This window comes from Ranitomeya variabilis, chromosome 2 (genome assembly GCF_051348905.1).
Source record: "Ranitomeya variabilis isolate aRanVar5 chromosome 2, aRanVar5.hap1, whole genome shotgun sequence".
Classification (NCBI taxonomy): domain Eukaryota; kingdom Metazoa; phylum Chordata; class Amphibia; order Anura; family Dendrobatidae; genus Ranitomeya; species Ranitomeya variabilis.
In genome coordinates this window covers 644,582,350-644,604,486 of record NC_135233.1, presented here as the reverse complement: position 1 = coordinate 644,604,486, position 22,137 = coordinate 644,582,350, and the positions used below count along the sequence as shown (strand labels likewise).

The window sequence follows — 22,137 nt, the reverse complement described above, 5'->3', positions numbered from 1 at the left end:
GGATAGCGAAAGATGCCGGGAGGTCCAAACGAAAGGACACAGTGTTAAGTATCTCCAAAATCCTATAAGGACCGATAAACCGAGGCTTAAATTTAGGAGAAGAAACCCTCATAGGGACAAAACGGGAAGACAACCACACCAAGTCCCCAACACGAAGGTGAGGACCAACACGACGACGGCGGTTAGCAAACTGCTGAGTCCTCTCCTGGGACAGTTCCAAATTATCCACCACTTGTCCCCAAATCCGATGCAACCGATCCACCACCGCATCCACTCCAGGACAATCCGAAGATTCAACCTGACCAGATGAAAAACGCGGATGAAACCCTGAATTGCAAAAGAAAGGAGACACCAAAGTGGCAGAACTAGCCCGATTATTAAGAGCAAACTCTGCCAACGGCAGAAAGGCAACCCAATCATCCTGATCCGCAGACACAAAACACCTCAAATAAGTCTCCAAAGTTTGATTAGCTCGCTCCGTCTGGCCATTGGTCTGAGGATGGAATGCAGACGAAAAAGACAAATCAATGCCCAACCTGGCACAGACTGCCCGCCAAAATCTAGACACGAACTGGGTACCCCTGTCAGAAACGATGTTTTCCGGAATACCATGCAAGCGAACCACATTTTGAAAAAACAGAGGGACCAACTCAGATGAGGAAGGCAACTTAGGCAATGGCACCAAATGAACCATTTTAGAAAAACGGTCACACACCACCCAGATGACAGACATCTTCTGAGAAACAGGGAGATCCGAGATAAAGTCCATAGAGATGTGCGTCCAAGGCCTCTTCGGAATAGGCAAGGGCAACAACAACCCACTAGCCCTAGAACAACAAGGCTTGGCCCAAGCACACACATCGCAAGACTGCACAAAAACACGCACATCTCGAGACAGGGAAGGCCACCAGAAGGATCTAGCCACCAAATCTCTGGTGCCAAAAATTCCCGGATGACCTGCCAGAGTAGAAGAATGAACTTCCGAGATGACTCTACTGGTCCAATCGTCAGGAACAAACAGTCTACCAGACAACGATCAGGTCTATCCGCCTGAAATTCTTGCAAAGCACGTCGCAGATCTGGGGAGACAGCAGACAAAACTACCCCATCCTTAAGGACACCAGCAGGTTCAGAATTCCCAGGAGAGTCAAGCTCAAAACTCCTAGAAAGAGCATCTGCCTTAACATTCCTAGAACCCGGTAAGTACGAGACCACAAAATTAAACCGAGAAAAGAACAACGACCAACGTGCCTGTCTAGGATTCAGGCGCCTGGCAGACTCTAAATAAATCAGATTCTTGTGATCAGTCAAAACTACCACCTGATGTCTGGCACCCTCAAGCCAATGACGCCACTCCTCAAATGCCCACTTCATGGCCAAAAGCTCCCGATTACCAACATCATAGTTTCGCTCGGCGGCCAAAAATTTTCGAGAAAAGAACGCGCAAGGTCTCATCACCGAGCAGTCGGAACTTTTCTGCGACAAGACCGCCCCCGCTCCGATCTCGGAAGCATCGACCTCAACCTGAAAGGGAAGAGAAACATCAGGCTGGCGCAACACAGGGGCAGACAAAAAGTGGCGCTTAAGCTCCCGAAAGGCCTCCACAGCAGCAGGGGACCAATTGGCAACATCAGCACCCTTCTTAGTCAAATCCGTCAGAGGTTTAGCAACGCCAGAAAAACCAGCTATAAATCGACGATAAAAATTAGCAAAGCCCAAGAATTTCTGAAGACTCTTCAGAGAAGTAGGCTGCGTCCAGTCATAAATAGCCCGAACCTTGACAGGGTCCATCTCAATAGAAGAAGGGGAAAAAATGTACCCCAAAAAGGAAATTTTTTGAACCCCAAAAACACACTTTGAACCCTTTACACACAAAGAATTCTCCCGCAAAACCTGAAAAACCCTCCTGACCTGCTGAACATGAGACTCCCAGTCATCAGAAAAAATCAAAATATCATCCAAATACACAATCATAAATTTATCCAAATATTCACGGAAAATATCATGCATCAAGGACTGAAAGACCGAAGGTGCATTAGAAAGGCCGAAAGGCATTACTAAATACTCAAAATGGCCCTCAGGCGTATTAAATGCGGTTTTCCACTCATCCCCCTGCTTAATTCGCACCAAATTATACGCCCCACGAAGATCAATCTTAGAGAACCACTTAGCCCCCCTTATGCGAGCAAACAAATCAGTAAGCAAAGGCAACGGATACTGATATTTGACTGTAATTTTATTCAGGAGTCGATAATCAATACAAGGCCTCAGAGAGCCATCCTTTTTAGAGACAAAGAAAAAACCGGCTCCTAAAGGTGATGAAGAAGGACGAATATGTCCCTTTTCCAGGGACTCCTTAATATACTCGCGCATAGCAGCATGTTCAGGCACAGATAAATTAAACAAACGACCCTTTGGAAATTTACTGCCAGGAATCAGATCTATGGCGCAATCACAATCCCTGTGGGGAGGGAGTGAACCAATTTTAGGCTCTTCAAAAATATCACGATAATCAGACAAAAATGCCGGAATCTCAGAGGGAGTAGATGACGAAATGGACACCAAAGGTATGTCCCCATGAACCCCCCGACATCCCCAGCTTAACACAGACATAGCTTTCCAGTCAAGGACTGGGTTATGAGATTGTAACCATGGTAATCCAAGCACCAAAACATCATGTAAATTGTACAACACAAGGAAGCGAATCACCTCCTGATGGTCTGGAGTCATACGCATAGTCACTTGCGTCCAGAACTGTGGTTTATTACAAGCCAAAGGTGTAGAATCAATACCCTTCAGAGGTATAGGGACTTCCAGAGGCTCTAAGTCAAACCCACAGCGCCTGGCAAAGGACCAGTCCATAAGACTCAGAGCGGCGCCAGAGTCCTCATAGGCATCCACGGTAATAACTGATAATGAACAAATCAAGGTTACAGACAAAATAAATTTGGACTGCAAAGTGCCAATTGAAATAGACTTGTCAACCTTCCTAGTACGCTTAGAGCATGCTGATATAACATGAGCAGAATCACCACAATAGAAGCATAACCCATTTTTACGCCTATAATTCTGCTGCTCGCTTCTGGACATAATTCTGTCACATTGCATTTTCTCTGGCGTCTCATCAGAAGATACCGCCAAATGGTGCACGGGTTTGCGCTCCCGCAAACGCCGATCAATCTGAATAGCCATTGTCATGGACTCATTCAGACCTGTAGGCGCAGGGAACCCGACCATAACATCTTTAACGGCATCAGAAAGGCCCTCTCTGAAATTTACCGCTAGGGCGCACTCATTCCACTGAGTAAGCACAGACCATTTACGAAATTTTTGGCAGTATATCTCAGCTTCATCTTGCCCTTGAGATAGGGCTATCAAAGCTTTTTCAGCTTGAATCTCCAAATTAGGTTCCTCATAAAGCAACCCTAAAGCCAGGAAAAACGCATCCACATTGAGCAACGCAGGATCCCCTGGTGCCAATGAAAATGCCCAATTTTGAGGGTCACCTCGCAGCAAAGAGATTACAATCTTAACCTGCTGGACAGGATCTCCTGAGGAGTGAGGTCTGAGAGAAAGGAATAATTTACAATTATATTTGAAATTCAGAAACCGAGATCTATCACCGGAAAACACCTCTGGTGTAGGGATTTTAGGTTCAGAAATAGGAGCATGTATAACAAAATCTTGTAAATTTTGAACCTTCGTAGCAAGATTATTTAAACCTGCAGCCAAACTCTGAGGATCCATCTTTAAACAGGTGAGCTCAGAGCCATTCAAGGATTATAAGGAGAGAAAGGCAAAGGCTGTAATTAGAGCTGAAATACAACTGATCCAACTATGGAGCAAGCATAGGGGGAAAAAAAAAAAAAAAAAATCTACAGACTTCTTTTTTCTCTCCTTTCTTCTGCCAATAACTTTAACATAGGCCGGTCATACTGTCATGATTCCCAATGGCAAGGAAACATCAGAACACAAAAATAACGGACGAGCTCTGGGTGATGGAATCTCGAGCTGACCGTGAGCTAAATCTACCACACAACTAATAGTAGCCAGGGAGCATACCTACGACTTCCTAGATGCCACGCGCCAGCCGGAGGACTAACTACGCCTGGTAGAGGAAGGAACAGACCTGGCTTACCTCTAGGGAAATACCCCAAAAGATGATAGCAGCCCCCCACATGTAATAACGGTGAGTTAAGAGGAAAAGACGTACACAGTATGAAAGTAGATTTAGCAAAGAGAGGTCCACTTACTAGATAGCAGAAGGATACAAAAGAAGACTTCACGGTCAACTGAAAACCCTTTCAAAAAACCATCCTGAAATTACTTTAAGACTCCTGTGTCAACTCATGACACAGGAGTGGCAATTTCAGCCCGCAAGAGCTTCCAGCTACAGAGAATAACAAAAACTGCAAACTGGACAAAAGATACAAAACAAAAGGACAAAGTCCACTTAGCTGATCAGCAGACTAGTAGCAGGAACATGCAACCGAAGGCTCTGGTTACAATGATGACCGGCAAGGAAATGACTGGAGAACAAGGCTAAATAGGAAACTCCCAAACACTGATGGGAGCAGGTGAACTGAGACAGCAAAGCACACACAAGTCACCAGTACCACCAGCAACCACCAGGGGAGCCCAAAAAGCGGATTCACAACAGTTTCAGCTTTCAAAAGAATAGTTTTACAACCAATGGATGAATTTAACGTCATTATATAAGCTTTTATTTACATAACATGGATAAGCGACATAACTTCTGTCAGGGAGTGTATATATGACAAGGGGGTGCATTATACTATGAGGATGCATTTTACTATAGGGGTGTATTATAATAAATATGATGAAAGGGTGTAATATACAATGGGGGTGCCTTGTACTATGGGGTGCATTATTCTACTTTGGGGTGCATTATACTATGTGGGTGCATTATACTATATATGACAAGGGGGTTCATTATACTATGGGGTGCATTATACTATATATGACAAGGGGGTGCATTATACTACTTTGGGGGTGCATTATACTACTATGGGGTGCATTATACTGCTATGGAGCTGCATTATACTACTATGGGAGTGCACTATACTATATGTGACAAGGGGGTGCATTATACTATATATGACTATGGGGTGCATAATACTACTATGAGGGTGCATTATACCACCATGGGGGTGCATTATACCGCTATGGGGTGCATTATATCGCTATGGGGGTGCATTATAACGCTATGTGGGTGCATTATACTGCTATGGGGGTGCATTATACTTTTATGGGGTGCAGTATACTACTATGGGGCTGCATTATACTACTATGGGGCTGCTTTATAATAATATGGGGGTGCATTATACTGGTATGGGGCTGCATTATACTATATATGACTGTGGGTGCATTATACTATGGGGGTGCATTATACAATATATGACTATGGGGTACATTATACTACTATGGGGGTGTATTATACTGCTATATATGACTAGGGGGTTCATTATACTACTATTATTACTATGGATGACTATAGGGGCAATATGGAGAGATATGGGGAAAGTATGGAGAGACATGAGGCAGAATAGGAGGACATATGGAGTCTAGAATGTGGGATATTATTACTGTAGGGGCAAATTAAAGGATATTATTTTTGAGGATACTGTTTTCAGTTTGGGGGAGGAGAAGTCCTGTTAGGCCAGGGTCACACTTGCAAGTGCAATGCGAGAAACTCGCATCAATATACACTGTATACTATATACAGAGCTCTTGTGTATAATGTCACTGGTGATCACTGTATTACCTCTACACTACTCTATATACATAGTTCCTGTGTATAATGTCACTGGTGATCACTGTGTATTACCTGTATACTATACGCTATATACAGAGCTCCTGTTTATAATGTCACTGGTGATCATTGCATATTTCCTGTATACTGTGTAAGGGGTTGACACACTTTAGCTGCTTCACAATGTAGACACAGGAACAGTTCTAGTAGTAGTTAACCTGCTTATTATAGATAGCATAAACCTTAGCAGGGTTCAGCAAAATAAACAGAACCCATTACATAGGTTCCTATTAACCCTCTCAGCACTGGAGGAAAAAAACACTCTGGTTTTACATCACTGATTGCAGTATGCGCAGTGACACATATCTCCCTTCACATACTGTGTCTCCTGGAGATCTCTATGGTTGTCCGTACCGGCTTGCTGTGAGCGTCACCCGATGGTCAGCGCTCGTAGCAAGTAAATCTGCTATATAGAGGCGACCTGATCATCGCCTCTATGGAATCAGAGTCGATTGGGTTGTGGCAGCTTCTAGTCTCCCATGGAGACTATTGAAGCATGCCAAAAGTAAAAAAAAAAAATGTTTTTAAAAATCTAAAAAAATCTAAAAGTTCAAATCACCCCCTTTTGCCCCATTCAAAATATAACAATAAAAATAAATCAAACCTACACATATTTGGCTTCACCACATTCAGAATCACCCGATCTATCAATAAAAAAAAGGATTAACCTGATCACTAAACGGCGTAGTGAGAAAAAAGGTCAAATCGCCAAAATTAGGTTTTTTTGGTCGCCGCGACATTGCATTAAAATGCAATAGTGGGCGATCAAAAGATCGTGTCTGCACCAAAATGGTATAATTAAAAATGTCAGCTCAGTACACAAAAAATAAGCCCTCACCCAACCCGAGATCATGAAAAATGGAGACGCTACGGGTATCAGAAAATGGCGCTTTTTTTTTTACAAAGTTTGGAAAACTCCGGTCATGAAAGGGTTAAATCATAATGTCAACTCAAAACATCCAAATAACCCTGATGAAAATTGTACATACCCCATTTGTTATTACTGTGTATTGCCCCCTTTAACATCAATGACAGCTTGAAGTTTTTTGTGGTAGTTGTGTGATGAGGTTCTTTATTTTGCCAGAAGGTAAAGCTGCCCACTCTTCTTGGCAAAAAGCCTCCAGTTCTTGTAAATTCCTGGGCTGTCTTGCATGAACTGCACGTTTGAGATCACCCCAGAGTGGCTCAATGATATTGACAAGGTTGTCCAAGACTTTCTTTAACTATGGGCCTAAAAGTTTTGTTACCCGTTGCCAGCTCAGAGCACTCACCAACTTCTCCTGCCAGTGATTCGACTGTTCCACGTCAACAGAGCAACTCCTCATCTTCCAGGCTGCTCTGTCGATGGGGTGTAACTTCCAATTGTCATGCCACTTCACATAAACAGAGCAGAGAGAAAGAGAAGCCGCTGCTCTGTCTATGTGACATCAGTGGTAGTTGCTGAATTGCTGGCAGGAGTGGTCTATGACCACTCTGTACCAGCAAAAATTGGTGCCGGCACAGCAGGCAAGTAATAGCAACTACTTGTCTCTTATCTCTTAAGGCCCCGTCTCACATAGCGATTTACCAACGATCACGACCAGCGATACTACCTGGCCGTGATCGTTGGTAAGTCGTTGTGTGGTCGCTGGGGAGCTGTCACACAGACCGCTCTCTCCAGCGACCAACGATCAGGGGAACGACTTCGGCATCGTTGAAACTGTCTTCAACGATGCCGAAGTCCCCCTGCAGCACCCGGGTAACCAGGGTAAACATCGGGTTACTAAGCGCAGGGCCGCGCTTAGTAACCCGATGTTTACCCTGGTTACCAGCGTAAATGTAAAAAATAACAAACAGTACATACGCACCATCTGATGTCCGTCAGGTCCCTTGCCGTCTGCTTCCTGCTCTGAGTGCTGCCGTACAGTGAGAGCAGAGCGCAGCGGTGACGTCACTGCTGTGCTCTCACTTTACGGCGGCAGTCAGAGCAGGAAGCAGACGGCAAGGGACATGACGGACATCAGATGGTGCGTATGTACTGTTTGTTATTTTTTACATTTACGCTGGTAACCAGGGTAAACATCGGGTTACTAAGCGCGGCCCTGCGCTTAGTAACCCGATGTTTACCCTGGTTACCAGTGAAGACATCGCTGGATCGGTGTCACACACACCGATTCAGCGATGTCAGCGGGACCTCAACGACCAAAAAAAGGTCCAGGCCATTCCGACACGACCAGCGATCTCGCAGCAGGGGCCTGATCGCTGGTACGTGTCACACATAGCGAGATCGCTACTGAGGTCGCTGTTGCGTCACAAAACTTGTGACTCAGCAGCGATCTCGCTATGTGAGACGGGGTCTTTAGGCTCATAGTAAAAAAATAGTTTCAGATAACCCCTGTAATGATGGAAATCACAGGATGGATAGACATGTTAGCGATATGCAAATTATGAAAAATGGAAACATATTCAAAACTTCTCGATTTATTTAGAATTGAGTATCAGTGCTATGTGCAGAAATACACGCACTTACAATTCTCAAAATGAGCATGCTCAGGTCATTAATGGTTGTCTGAACAAGGTTTTGAGATGCTTAAAGCACTTGAGTAGGCATGTCAGCAAGATCCCCTGCCAACTGCTCACGATTTATGATGTGCTTATGTAATGGTATGCCATGCTATAGTAGCATGTTTGGGGGACACAGGCTACTCACTGTAACACGAGCAACTGTGGCCATTGAAAAATGTCTCCTTGAGCACTTTAGACAAACTGTACCACTTATTTCATGATCAATCCATTTTGTACTGCAAGTGAAATTGGATGTCACATACCAAGCAAAAGGCATCACATAGTGTCTACTCAAACCATCAGCAGGCATTTGCACAACACTGGGCCAGATGTCAAACTATAGGTGACTCAATTGATCTCACTCCACTGCTCTCATAGATTGTCATTGTGCAAAGCAGGACAGCAATAAAGGCTGAAATGGAGAGCTATCTGTTTCAATAATGAGTCCCACTTTTGTCTTAGATACAATTATACTCAAGGAATTGGTCTGGAGACTATATGGACAATACCATGAAGAGGCCTTCATGAGGGAAGTCACACCAATCCTACTTCAGGGATTATGGTGTGGTTTATCATAATGTACAGTATTGGGACTCCTCTAGCCTTCATTCCAGGTTCTCTTACAGTCCAGCTATTTTTTTTTCCAAAGATGATGATAATACCAGACCACATGTTGCTTTTGATACTATGAGCAGCTTGTGTGTTCTAAATGTGCAGCTTCTTGGATGTCATCGATCAGCAATTGAAAAGGTAGCTGCGAGCAACGCATCTTGATGATTAACTCGAGTGCTCTTGGGTGTGCTCAAATAACATGTTTGAGTCCCCGCAGCTGCATGTGGAACGCCCGCCAGGGCCATTGGGTACTCGGTACCGGGCCCGGTACTTAAAGAGATGTGTCATGGTGGCGGTGACCCGGTCAAAGGCCCTGGCGCTCAAGTAAAAGGGACGGTCTTTAAAGGAGTTTGTGAAATAAAGTTTGTGTTCGTGACGCCACCTGTGGTATTCGGCCAGAGATGACCGACACTGCTTAAAGGGGTCCGCTGGGGTGATGTTATGGCAGCTAAGATGGCATAGCTTCCCACAGGTGAAGCTGGGTCCCCAGGGCTCCCTGTGTGGTGGATAAGGATGGTGTAGTAAGAAACGGAGGACACAGGTTTGCAGACTCTTTACCTAGTTTACTGATGAATTCAGGCAGCTACAGTCCAGGGTACCAGATCACAGATGCAGGTGTGGTCCGGCCGGCTTGGAAGCAAGTTGGGAGTACCAGATGGGGTTAGAAGCCTTCCCCTTCTTGCGCTGTGGTGTAGTCCTTTTCTGCCTTAGGCCTCTCACAAGATCCTCACGTATTCTCTCTGTCCTCCTTGCAGGTAGGACACTACCCGTATGACGGTAGCTCAAGCCTTTTTACAGGGTCTCTATCATAACCCAGGCCCTATGCTCTACTGTGTCTAAGGTTTCAATGGTGGACAGGTGACTTGCAATCCAGCTGTCCTGCCGGTTTCTGCTGTGAGCCGTGGAGTGCTTTACAACCCCGGTCTTCCGGCTACCAGTATCTGCGCTCAGGAGGTAGCTCAGTCGCAGCTAACTCCCCAGCTCTTCACTCTCCTGCACTCCACTTCCCCTCTACGCTCTCTACAGCTTGTTCTGCTATCCATTCTATCGCTTTCCAGGAGCTGCAGCACCTCTCGTAGCTGCACGGCCCCTTCAGTCCTTCTGACTCTCACTGTCTGACTGCTCTCTTCTCTGTCCCTCTGTTCAGGACTGGAGTATGAACATGTTGCATGTTTGTGGATACCTGATAAAAGAGATTCTTTGTCACTTCCAAGCATCAGTCTCCCCGTAAGGAAAGCAATGCCATTGTGACAACCAGGAACCTGGGGTGTCACACTCCACACCCCCCCCCCCCTTTAAATACAGTACTAAAACAACAATAGCAGGTCAAGCAAAAACATACAAACATTTTTGAAATGCATGTAAACAGGTTAAACTTAGGCTTCCCTTTATGGGAGGTAATTAATTTTTAAACGTTACCTAACTTTAATACAGAGTGTAAAATATGACAATATAACTTTCTTTTCAAAAACAGAACTCTCTATGACTTTAAATAGGAAATAATAACTAGTTAAGGACGATTACCCATTACGAGTATACTATATTTGGTAGCACTTCTTTAGTTGTTCTACAAATATACAAAACTCTCTCTGCAATATTTACTATCACTGGTGCATACATTAACTGACATATAAAATACAATACCAATACAATACCAGCTCACTTCTCTAACAATATTAAATTATCACTTTCATAAAGTGCAACAGATTCGACATTTCTTTACTGTGGTACTGCATTTAAAGGTGCAAACATTATTCAAATCTTTCAACACGATAACAGCAGCAATGAAGCGGGGGACCCGTAATAAACCCCCAACGTAGTCTTGGGCAGGCTACAAGGCGTAACATCCTGACCTTGTCGTCGGCCACGCCAGACGGTTTTTCTTCAGGTCCCTTTAAAACAAAACAACTTTTTAGTGCAAAACAATGAACAATATCTTCTTTGGCCATATGTAAAGCCAGTAGAAAGCACCTAAAGAGGTGCCAACTACATACAAAGGAAAGTTTGTGGACCACTCACTGTTCATGGCCTCAGTGTCTTTAAGCAAATTAACTTTTTAAACGGAAACCTGGCCAGATTAAACAAATTTTCAAACTTGAACAACTACAACGTTCAGCAGTCATTAGAACCTTCAGGAACTGTCTATTTCCTTTGCCAGGGTTGCTCCATATGGCTGCTACTCCTTGACCGGGAAAACTCAGGATCATATTGCTCCACTGGTACAGCATACCAAGACCTACTGGCTGGTTCCACCACTGGTGTCTGGGTGGACTGGTGGCATCTATTTACTGGCCTGGCCTGGCCCGCTACTCCTCTTGCAGGGACTGAGATTGGTACACATCTTCTGCACTCCAGAGCGTACCACCCTTTGTCGCCGATATGGCGGGTATAAGTCACTCTGTCACCAGGGTTCAGGTCCCTGTCCGGGTGTCCCTCCATTAATTGGGATTCCACATCCTTCTGGTTAACAAAGATTTCGTTGATCATACCAGTCTCTTTTATGAAGCCCCAGCCTCTCCTCTGGTTGAAGACCACTACCTCTCCCTGTTGCAGTGGTCCCGTTTGTGCCCAAGGGATTTTGTGTGTTTGGGCCTTTGCCTTTAAATTTTTCTCCTCAAAAGCTGCCTGTCGGGCCATAGATTGCGGTTTCTCTCTCTACTGCTCTTCCCGACATCTACAGTGCTCCTACCGTGTAATAATGGGAATTTCTCCTTTGAGTACTATCATGTCCTCCCCTGCTGGTCCCTCTTCAAACACCATGGGTTCAGTATAGTTAACCTGGGGCCCACAGGATGGAATTAGCGGGGCTGTCATCTGACCCAAGCTGCTGTCCCCCTGGTCCCAGTGTAGCTGATGGTGTACTCCTCAGGCCATAGAGTCAGTGGGGTCAGTAGGGGGCCTACCAGGGTGCCATCTGGTGCAGGGGTTGCAGCAGAACTTGAGGTCGGGTACCCTCGGTGTACGGTGACATTTCACCGAAGGACCCAAAACCCCGGTCAGGTGTATACAGCGGTGGGGTGACTCGGGTCTAACTGTTGGGCCTTCCGCCGCCGGGGTCAAGGTCATACCCCTTACCTTTTCTTCCGGAGCACCGGATCTTCTTTCCCACTCTGGACCAGACAAAGTTGCTAGCAGTTGTCTGGTAAGGCTCCCGATTAAGGCCTCCTTCCACCCGGCCACAGCCTCCAGCTGCATCTGCATGAGCTGCCGGGTACGTTCTTCCACTTTTCTCCGCATAAGGTCCGGATCCAGCTTCGGTGAGGGGTACAGCTCTTGCAAACCTTGGCTGGGGAAGTCCTCCTGCTCCACCCCACACTCCGGTGCTCGCTCACCTCCCTCCGCCATGCTGCTTTCCGGCACTTCCTCCTTGGACTGGTTTCCCGTGGTTTCATTCCACCACGCCCGTCTTCGTGGGCGGTTCTTTCTCTTCTTCTTCCCGCCATCCCAGACTAGGAGGCGAACTTCTCTAGTTGATGGCCATACTTCTTTCACATAGTAGTATTGGTAAGGGGTGGCCATTGTTTTCACCGTGCCGCCCATTACAACATGCCCTTCTCCTCCTGCGCACCACATGCTGCAGTAATGGCGGCAGTTTTTGTGGCAATTTAGCAGTTCAATGGTTTCTTAGCAAAACACAGTCTCTTAGACGCACAAGACCTATTTCAATGGGTCGGTCCATCCTGTTCGTGATGCCAAGTTGGAATGCCCGCCAGGGCTGTGGGGTACTCAGTACTGGGTCCAGTACTTAAAGGGATGTGTCATGGCGACAGAAACCCGGTCCATGGCCCTGGGCGCCCAAGTAAAAGGGACGGTCTTTAAAAGAGGTTTGTGAAATAAAGTTTGTGATCGTGACGCCACCTGTGGTATTCAGTCAGAGGTGACCAACGCTGCTTAAAGGGTCCATTGGGGTGCTGTTATGGCAGATAAGATGTTATAGCTTCCCACAGGTGAAGCTGGGTCCTCAGGGCTCCCAGTGTGGTGGATAAGGATGGTATAGTAAGAAACGGAGGACACAGGTTTGCAGTCTCTTTACCTGGTTTACTGGTTTACAGGCAGCCACAGTCCAGGGTACCAGATCACGGATGCAGGTGTGGTCCGGCCAGCTGGGAAGTGAGTTGGGAGTCCCCTTTACCAGGTGGCGTTAGAAGCCTTCCTTCTAGCGCTGTGGTGTAGTCCCTTGCTGCCTTAGTCCTCTCACAAGGTCCTGACATATTCTCTCTGTCCTCCTTACAGGGAGGACACTACCAGTACGACAGGTAGCTCGAGCCTTTTTACAGGGTCTCTATCATGACCCAGGCTCTATACTCTACTGTGTCCTCAGGTTTCAATGGTGGACAGATGACATGTAATACAGCTGTCCTGTCAGTTTCTGCTATGAGCCGTGGAGTGCTTCACAACCTCAGTCTTCTGGCTACCGGTATCTGCTCTCAGTAGGGAGGTAGCTCAGTTGCAGCTAACTCCCCAGCTCTTCACTCTCCTGCGCTCCACTTCTCCTCCATGCTCTCTGCAGCTTGTTCTGCTTTCCATTCTATCGCTTTCCAGGAGCTGCAGCACCTCTTGTGGCTGCACGGCCCCTTCAGTCCTTCTGACTCTCACTGTCTGACTGCTCTCTTCTCTGTCCCTCTGACAAACAGACTGACTTTCCCTCCAGACCAGAATATATAGGTGAGTGTAACGGTTCACGGGGAGGATACCCTTATCATCCCCACCACTCACACCAATTTGTCATGAACCGGGGTTGTTTGGTTGCCCCTGATTCTTTCTGAAGGGGATTTATCTATATCCCACTTCCCAGTTGCGGTTGGGAACTTGCAGCTCTCTGGCGCCCCCCTTACCCTCAGGTCAGACAGGGCACTGCACCTAGAATAATTAGTCACCAGAAAGGCTGTCTTACTTTGTACTGGCTAATGGCACACTGCAGCGAGGGCATTATAACTGCTCCCACTCAGGCAGGAACAAAAATTATCAAAACCACCAGTCGCTACAAAGGCTCCCAAATGCACAGGACAAATTCTGCTGCCTCCAGCTCTGATTTCTTAATTATTAACAGCGCCGGAGCCAACCCAGATTAGTAGCGTAATTCACTTCAGAGGACGTGACCGTACGTTATAGAGCAAGGAGAGACAAAGCTAGTAATTTTATATTTTACTCCAGAAAAAGTAGGCAGTGTTTACAGAAGTATAAAAAGATATTATAAAGAAGACAAGTATCGTATGTACAGTACAATTACAAATAAAATGGGATTAAAGTTGAAAAGAACACTTACATTTTGTTATGTCATTTCATCTCATGGTAAACCATGTGCTGTGGGGGATGGGCGACACATCAAGATGCATATCACACATCTGTATAGCAGCTAGACCGTGGACAAAAGACACTGGAAGACTGATGTCCCACTCAGTTATCTCCTAGCCTAAAACCAAGGCACTCCCCCTGTGGTGACCTCATTAAGGGGCTGAATCCTCCCTTTTCTTAGAGTTATGAAATGTCATTTTTACACATATCTCGCTGTATGAACCTCGTATACAAAAGCCACAATGATCAGCTTTGCACCCCGTCGGGGGGATTCTTTTAAGTGTAAACTCGGCGTAGTTATATGACCCACTTACGGTAAAACCCGCTCCTTGCACTCATTGGGTTTAGCTCCTAGTGATTTCCGTGAGCTATACTGTAGATCTCTCGATGGACATCCGTAATATATAATCCTTATATCTCTAGCCCTGATCGGTGCCAATATACATATCCTTAAAAGAACAATAGAATTCCATGCTTTCTGTACCAGTTTTAGCCAGTATCAGGTTGGAGGGGGATGAGAGGTTTAAGGAGACCTGCTTTTTCAGCTCAAAGCCATAAAAATTCTTGAAGGAGGGGGAAATGAGGGGTTTAGGATTCCAGTCTTCTGCTGGCAGGCACAGAAAACTGCATCTGAGAGCTCTGTATGTGTAGTTGAAGTAATCAGAACTTCTTCCTATATTCTGACAGGGAGCCACCCACAAACTGGATCAGAGCTCCCCCTTATGGTCTGGAGTAGGGTTGAGCGAAACGGGTCGGCAATTTTCAGAAGTCGCCGACTTTTGGCAAAGTCGGGTTTCATGAAACCCGACCCGACCCCTGTGTGGGGTCGGCCATGAAGTCGGCGATCTTCTGAATCTGGAATCGGAATTCCGATACCGATTCCCGATATGTTTAAGATATCGGGAATTGGTATCGGAATTCAGATTTAAGTGTAAAATAAAGAATTAAAATAAAAAATATCGCTATACTTACCCTCTGATGCGCCCTGGTACTAAGCGGGAACCTTCCTTCCTTAGAATCAGCCTTCCAGGACCTTGCGGTGACGTCGCGGTGACGTCGCGGCTTGTGATTGGTCGCGCGGCCGCCCATGTGACCGCTCGCGTGACCAATCAAAAGCCGCGACGTCACCGTGACGTCACCGAAGGTCCTGGAAGGGCTGATTCTTAGGAAGGAAGGCTGCCGGAAAGAAGCAGGGCGCGTCCGAGGGTGAGTATATACCTAATAGGAATATACTCACCCTCGGCTTCTTTCCGGCAGCCTTCCTTCCTAAGAATCAGCCCTTCCAGGACCTTCGGTGACGTCACGGTGACGTCGCGGCTTTTGACCAATCACAAGCCGCGACGTCACCGCGACGTCACCGCAAGGTCCTGGAAGGCTGATTCTAAGGAAGGAAGGTTCCCGCTTAGTACCAGGGCGCATCAGATGGTAAGTATAGCGATATTTTTTATTTGAATTCTTTATTTTACACTTAAATATGGATCCCAGGGCCTGAAGGAGAGTTTCCGCTCCTTCAGACCCTGGGAACCATTGGAAACCCAATGCACTGCATTGGGTTTCGAGTTTCGGCCGACCCCGACCCCGACTTTTTTATAGGATCGGCCGATTTCACTCGACCCGACTTTTGAAAAAGTTGCGTTTCGTGAAACCCGACCCGATCCTATAAATATAAAGGTCGCTCAACCCTAGTCTGGAGTATGAACATGTTGCATGTTTGTGGTTACCTGATGAAAGAGATCCTTTCTCGCTTCCAAGCGTGACATCACTCTCCCTGTAAGGAAATCAATGCCCCTGTGACAGCCAGGAACCTGGGGTGTCACACATGATTCGTGGCTGTTAGGAGATTGCCTGTTTGTTAGACAATCCCCGCATGTGTTGCAGCTGTCTAACAACAGCAAAACATGCACCCACAGATACTCAGATAACACCAGAGCATGCTTGGTTGACACGTTATCCGAGCACGTTCGCTCTCCAGTAGATAACAACCAATGTGTGTAAATTTATGTAATTCAGCAAGTAATGATTATACAAGAAACTGAAAAAATCTAGATGGTTTGTAAAATGTTGCTTTCATTTTTTCATCATTTTCTTATTATTAACAAATATCTCAATCCTGTCATTTCCATAAGGTTGAAATTTCAATGTTGAGGATGAGGAGTGTTAAGGAGATGTTTTTTCACTTATGCATTTAGGTGCATTTTGTGTATCCTTTTCTAATTACTAAGTGTTCTGTCAATTCTTCTCTGTGGTCAGATTGGATCTCACAGTTGCAGCTGAAAGCAAGCTACTCTAAATTAAAAGAAGAAAAACTTGAAGAGGTGAGTGATGGTCGACTTCTGTTTACTTTTGGCTGCTTAATCCCTTCACTACCTTGGGTCTTTCTGTTTTTGTGTTTCTGTTTTTTGTTCAGTTTCTTCCCAGAGCCATATCTTTTTTATTTTTCCATCAATATGGCCATGTGAGGGCTTGTTTATTGAAGACTGAGTTGTACTTTTGAATGACACCATTGCTTTTACTATATCATGTACTGGAAAATGGCAGAAAAATTCAAAGTTTAGTAAAAAAATTCAAAGTATTAGTGATGAACTTTTACATCATAGGTCATGAAGGGGTTAATAAAGAGAATATAATAGTTTCCAATCAGGATCACTAGCCTTAAAAAGCATATTTGTTTTATTTAGTAGGTGAAATGAGTATTGAACACATCACAAGTTTTCGAAGTAAATATATTTCTAAAGGTGTTATTGACATGAAATTCTCTCCAGATGTCGGCAACAACCCATCCTATCCATGCAGGCAAAGAAATCAAACCATAAGTGTCACTAGTCCACCACTCAGTGTGTCTTGGGTGCAGTGACTGACTGCTCAGTCATCCAGTCTTGTGCAGGGGCGTGATGAGCTGTTGGTATTTTGATTGACCGCTCAGTCGTCCGATCTCGTGCAGGGATGTGCTGAATATTTTGTTTGACAGCTCAGCAGTCCAATGTCAGACCGGAAGGTGCTGAGCTTTGTTCAGGTATTCCCTATTCTTAGTGATCATCCAGCTATTTTACTAAGCTGTCAGTCCCTGATAGCGGACAGTCATAGCTTTCAGCTCGGTGTGGTGTGTTCTCAGGCTTTGTGCTCTGAATCAGTCATACTACTCTTTTGTATTATCATTCTTGCCTTGATGCACTCTGACCTTGGAATTCTGACTCTGGACTGTCATTTGACTGTGCCTTTGTCTCTTCCTCTGCTTATTATCTACCCTCCCGTCTCCTGACCTCAGACTCCTTGATTTCCCTGATTCACGGCTTGTATGTGAGAAGTGACTCAGCGTCACATTAAGTTATGTGTAATAATGAGAAATGGCACAAGAAAAAATAATTGAAGACATGAATAAAGAAAAAAAGACATGGAAAGCCATTGTACCAGTTGAAATCTATCAGTAATTAGAAAGCAATCCTGCAATTTAGTGAAAAATAAAATCTGCTCATGATGGATAAAAAAAGTGAGCTGTCTCCAGACCATCACAACAATATTGCTGCAAAATCTACTGATGGCATTGGTTACCGAAGAATTTCTAAACTAAGAAAGGTTCCAGTGAGCACTGTTGGGGCCATAATTCAGAAGTGGAAAGAACATCATTTCACCATGAACCGGCCACAACCAGGTGCTCCCCAAACAATTTCAGACAGAGGTGTGAAGAGAATCACCTCCTATGGAATGTTACTAAAAGATCTGGAATCAGCAGGTACAATTGTTTAAAAGTAAACAATAAGTAATGCACTCAAACTTCATAGCCTGTATGCAACCATGCAATACTCAATTACTGAGCAAAAAGCATGTCCAAGAGCGTTTGTAATTCAGATGAGACCAAAATTGAACTCTTTGGATGCTATACACAAAGACTTTGCATATCACCCCAAAAATACCATACTAACAGTTTAGTTTGGAGGTGGGAACATCATGGTGATGGGCTGTTTTTCACCATACGGCATTGGCAAACATCATACTGAAGGATGAATGGACAAATGTACTAAGACATTCCTGGTAAAAAATCTGCTGCCATCTACCAGGTTGATGAAGATGAAATGAGGGTGGACATTTCAGCAAGACAATGATCCCAAACATACAGCCAAGGAAACTCTTAATTGGTTTCAGAAAAAGGAAATAAAGCTGCTAGAATGGTCCGGCCAATCACCTGACTTGAATCCTGTAGAAAATTTATGGAAGGAAATAAAGCTCAGCATCTGTAAAAGGAGATCATGGAACCTTCAGGATTTGCAGTGTGTTTGTGTAGAAAAATGGGACAAAATCACACCTGAGCAATGCATGCGACTAGTTTCTTCATACACTAAGTATCTTGAAGTTGTCATCACCAACAAAGGCTTTTGTATGAAATACATTTCAGCAAGTGTGTTCAATGCTTTTTTTTCTCTCCAGTGTCACTTCTCATTATTATATAACTTAATTTATGGACATCTATGGATTGAGCTCTTTGCCTGCGTGGATTGGTTGGGTTGCTACCGACATCTGGTGAGAATTTCTTGTCAATAGCACCTAAAAATATATTTACTGAGAAAATTGGTGACGTGTTCAATACTTATTTCACTTGTTTTAGATAACTGAATTGCATGACGTAACACTGGTCTAGGTCTGTTACAAAGCTATACCATTGTGAGGGTCCTCCTGGTATGATGCCCACTGATCACAAGGTGCTGTGCTGGGAACGGCATCTTAGCCTTATAAATGAAGCTGCAGAGTGGGGCTGAACTGTACAAAGAAATAGCACAAAGAGTTATGAATTTCCATAGAGTGATGTAGCTCCTTCATTCTAGCAATTGAGATCAACATGGTTCCTATATTGCAAGGGTGAATTTGATTGGAGCTGCAGTTAAGCTTGCACACTGACACTGTATTCAAGGTCTTTGTGAGTAATTGATACAGCTAAGCTGTAACGTATGAATAGGTGGAAGAATAATCTCTGTGATGGAGATGTGCTTTATCCAGTTACACGTTGATGTGCAATCAAAACACAAACAACTCTATGTAATATTGGTAAATAGCAATACAATGAACAATCGTATTATCTTTGTAGGAGGAAGAACCATTCTGGGAAGGAGTTATCCAGCAACACCTGAAGCCCATCAACGAGGATGAAAAGAAGCAAGCTATGATTCAGAGTGAATTAAAGTCTTTGAGAAATAAAGTAAGTGACTGCTGATAACATACTTATACTTGTCAAGGAAGCAGCTAACGCCTTAACCCCCGGGCTTTTTTCGGTTTTGCTTTTTCGTTTTTCGCTCCCCTTCTTCCCAGAGCCATAACTTTTTTATTTTTCTGTCAGTATGGCCATGTGAGGGCTTGTTGTTTTCTGGATGAGTTTTTCTTTTGAACAACACCATTGGTTTTACCATGTCATGTACTAGAAATCGGGAAAAAAATTCCAAGTGCGGTGAAATTGCAAAAAAAAATGCAATCCAACACTAGTTTTTTGTTTGGCTTTCTTACAAGGTTCACTAAATGCTAAAACTAATCTGCCATTATGATTCCCCAAGTCATTACGAGTTCACAGACACCAAATATGTCTAGGTTATTTTATATCTAAAATTAAAGAAAATGCGTCACTCACCCTTTGCAGTGAAGTCGTAAGTCTGTATTAAACCATAAGAGGTTTCAACCAACAAAATCCATGGGTGCGGCAGGTGTTCAGAGGGATGCGGGGAAGAGGAAAGTGGACAACGGCCGCTTCACTCGGTGTGCGCTTCAACGGGTCCTGGACTTTTGTTGTCCAAGAGTGCATGTTGCCCTGGTGCCGTTCATTCCCTTTTCTTTTTTTATATCTAAGTGGTAAAAAAAAATTCCAAACTTTGTTAAAAAAAATAATAATTGCGCCATTTTCCAATATCTGTATCGTCTTCATTTTTTGGGGGTTGGGTGAGGGCTAAATTTTTGCGTGCTAAGCTGCCGTTTTAATGATACCATTTTAGTGCAGATACGATCTTTTGATTGCCCGTTATTGCATTTTATTGCAAAGTCGTGGCGACCAAAAAAATGTAATTTTGGCCTTTTTACTTCTTTTCTTGCTACGCCGTTTATCAATCAGGTTAATCCTTTTTTTATTGATAGATCGGGCGATTCTGAACACGGCAATACCAAATATGTGTATGTTTGATTTTATTTTTATTGTTTTTATTTTGAATATTTTTTTAAAACATTTTTATTTTACTTTTGCCATGCTTCAATAGCTTCCATAGGAGACTAAAAGCTGCCATAGCCCAATTTGCTCTGCTACATAGAGGCAATGTTCAGAATGCCTCTAAATAGCAGAATTACTCACTTGCTATGAGCACTGACCACTGGGTGACGCTCACAGCAAGCTGGCACTGACAACCATAGAGATCTCCAGGAGACCTCAGTTTGTCATGCCAACACATCGGTGACCCGTGATCACGTGACAGGGGTCACCGGTGTGCGTATTTCCTGCCCAATGGCCGGAAGCGCGATTTAAATGCTGCTGTCAGAGTTTGACAGCCGCATTTAACTGGCTAATAGCTGCGGGTGGATCGTAATTCCACCCGCGGCTATTGCGGGCACTTGTCAGTTGTTCAAAACAGCTGACATGTCTCCAGAAAGATGTGGGCTCACCGCTGGTGCCCACATCAAAGGGAGGGAGACCGACATTGGCGTAAATGTACACCAGATGTCGGTAAGAGGTTAATGTATTTAATAACATCTATAACTACAGATTTGATATTTACATTCTTTTATTTTCTGAACACCAACAGGTCACATTCGTCATCTTTATGATCAACTTGCTGTGGATTGTTGCAACATTTTTTCTGCAAATGATAGGCTCATCTGTGCATATTGTTCTGCCTAAGGTTTATGTGAATGGCAGCCATTCAAGCACTGAAAAACTGTATGTGGATCCCATTGGATTCATGTTCCTACTTTCGTTTGCTATTTTGCTGTTATTACAGTTCAGTGCTCTTTTGTACCACAGGTAAAAATGCTAAGCATGAACTATTTGATTGCATTATTTAAAGGGAATGCGTTACCAGGTTTTTGGCACCTAATGTAAGAGCAGAATTACTGGGCTGCTTGCTGTAGTTTTGATAAAATAACTGTTTTATCACCAGGAGAATGATCCACTGTTGTCATCTCCATTGCTCATTTTATTTACAGTATGCAGTAAATTTAGGTTTCAACAAACGGTTTATAATTCTTAAAGGGGTTATTGTTTTTACTATGGGCCTAAGAAATAGCAGACATGGGTGGCTATATGGCATTTTATATTATAATGAAGTATCAGTAAAGTAGTATAATTATATTAAAGGTGTTGTCAGTCTAAAATGAAAAGTTTTCAGTCACTTTGCGTGACTGCAAACCTCTGTGCGCTGCAAGGATTCACCGATATCTACCCCAGGAACAACACATATGTGGTACGTATGCGATATGCATACTCCCGGCCAGAACTCATGGGCACAAGTGTATAGAGCAAGGCCACACCCGGTGTTTTGGGCACAGCCGTCTAGTGGACGAACTATTCTGGACGGGAGTATGTATATTGCATACTTGGCAGCTGTTTCCAAGGTATACAACAGTGAATCCTCGCAGCATACATTGCATGCTCTGGGAGGATTCACAGGTCTGCAGTCACACAGAGTGACTGCAGACTTTTCATTTTAGACCAGAGAAACCCTTTAAAGTGCATTGTTGAAGTGTAACCAACAGTGGGTTTTGCATAAGAAACAATAAACAGGAGACTTATGACAAACCTACATGGTCTGAGTATGAAGCCTGTCAGTGTATAGCCCAGCGCCCCAATACAGTTTGTCAAAGCTACTGACAGATTTGCTCCAACATCTTCC

The 22,137-nt window shown here is 44.3% G+C and overlaps 1 protein-coding gene across 1 annotated transcript in view; it reads left to right on the top strand.

The window, feature by feature from the left end:
- Positions 1-22,137, top strand: part of LOC143803909 (chitin synthase chs-2-like) — a 141,263-nt gene that overhangs the window by 117,970 nt on the left and 1,156 nt on the right. The window contains exons 15-17 of the mRNA XM_077281668.1: positions 16,535-16,599; positions 19,362-19,472; positions 21,052-21,269. Coding sequence (XP_077137783.1) covers positions 16,535-16,599; positions 19,362-19,472; positions 21,052-21,269 — 394 coding nt within the window. The remainder of the gene's footprint in view (positions 1-16,534; positions 16,600-19,361; positions 19,473-21,051; positions 21,270-22,137) is intronic.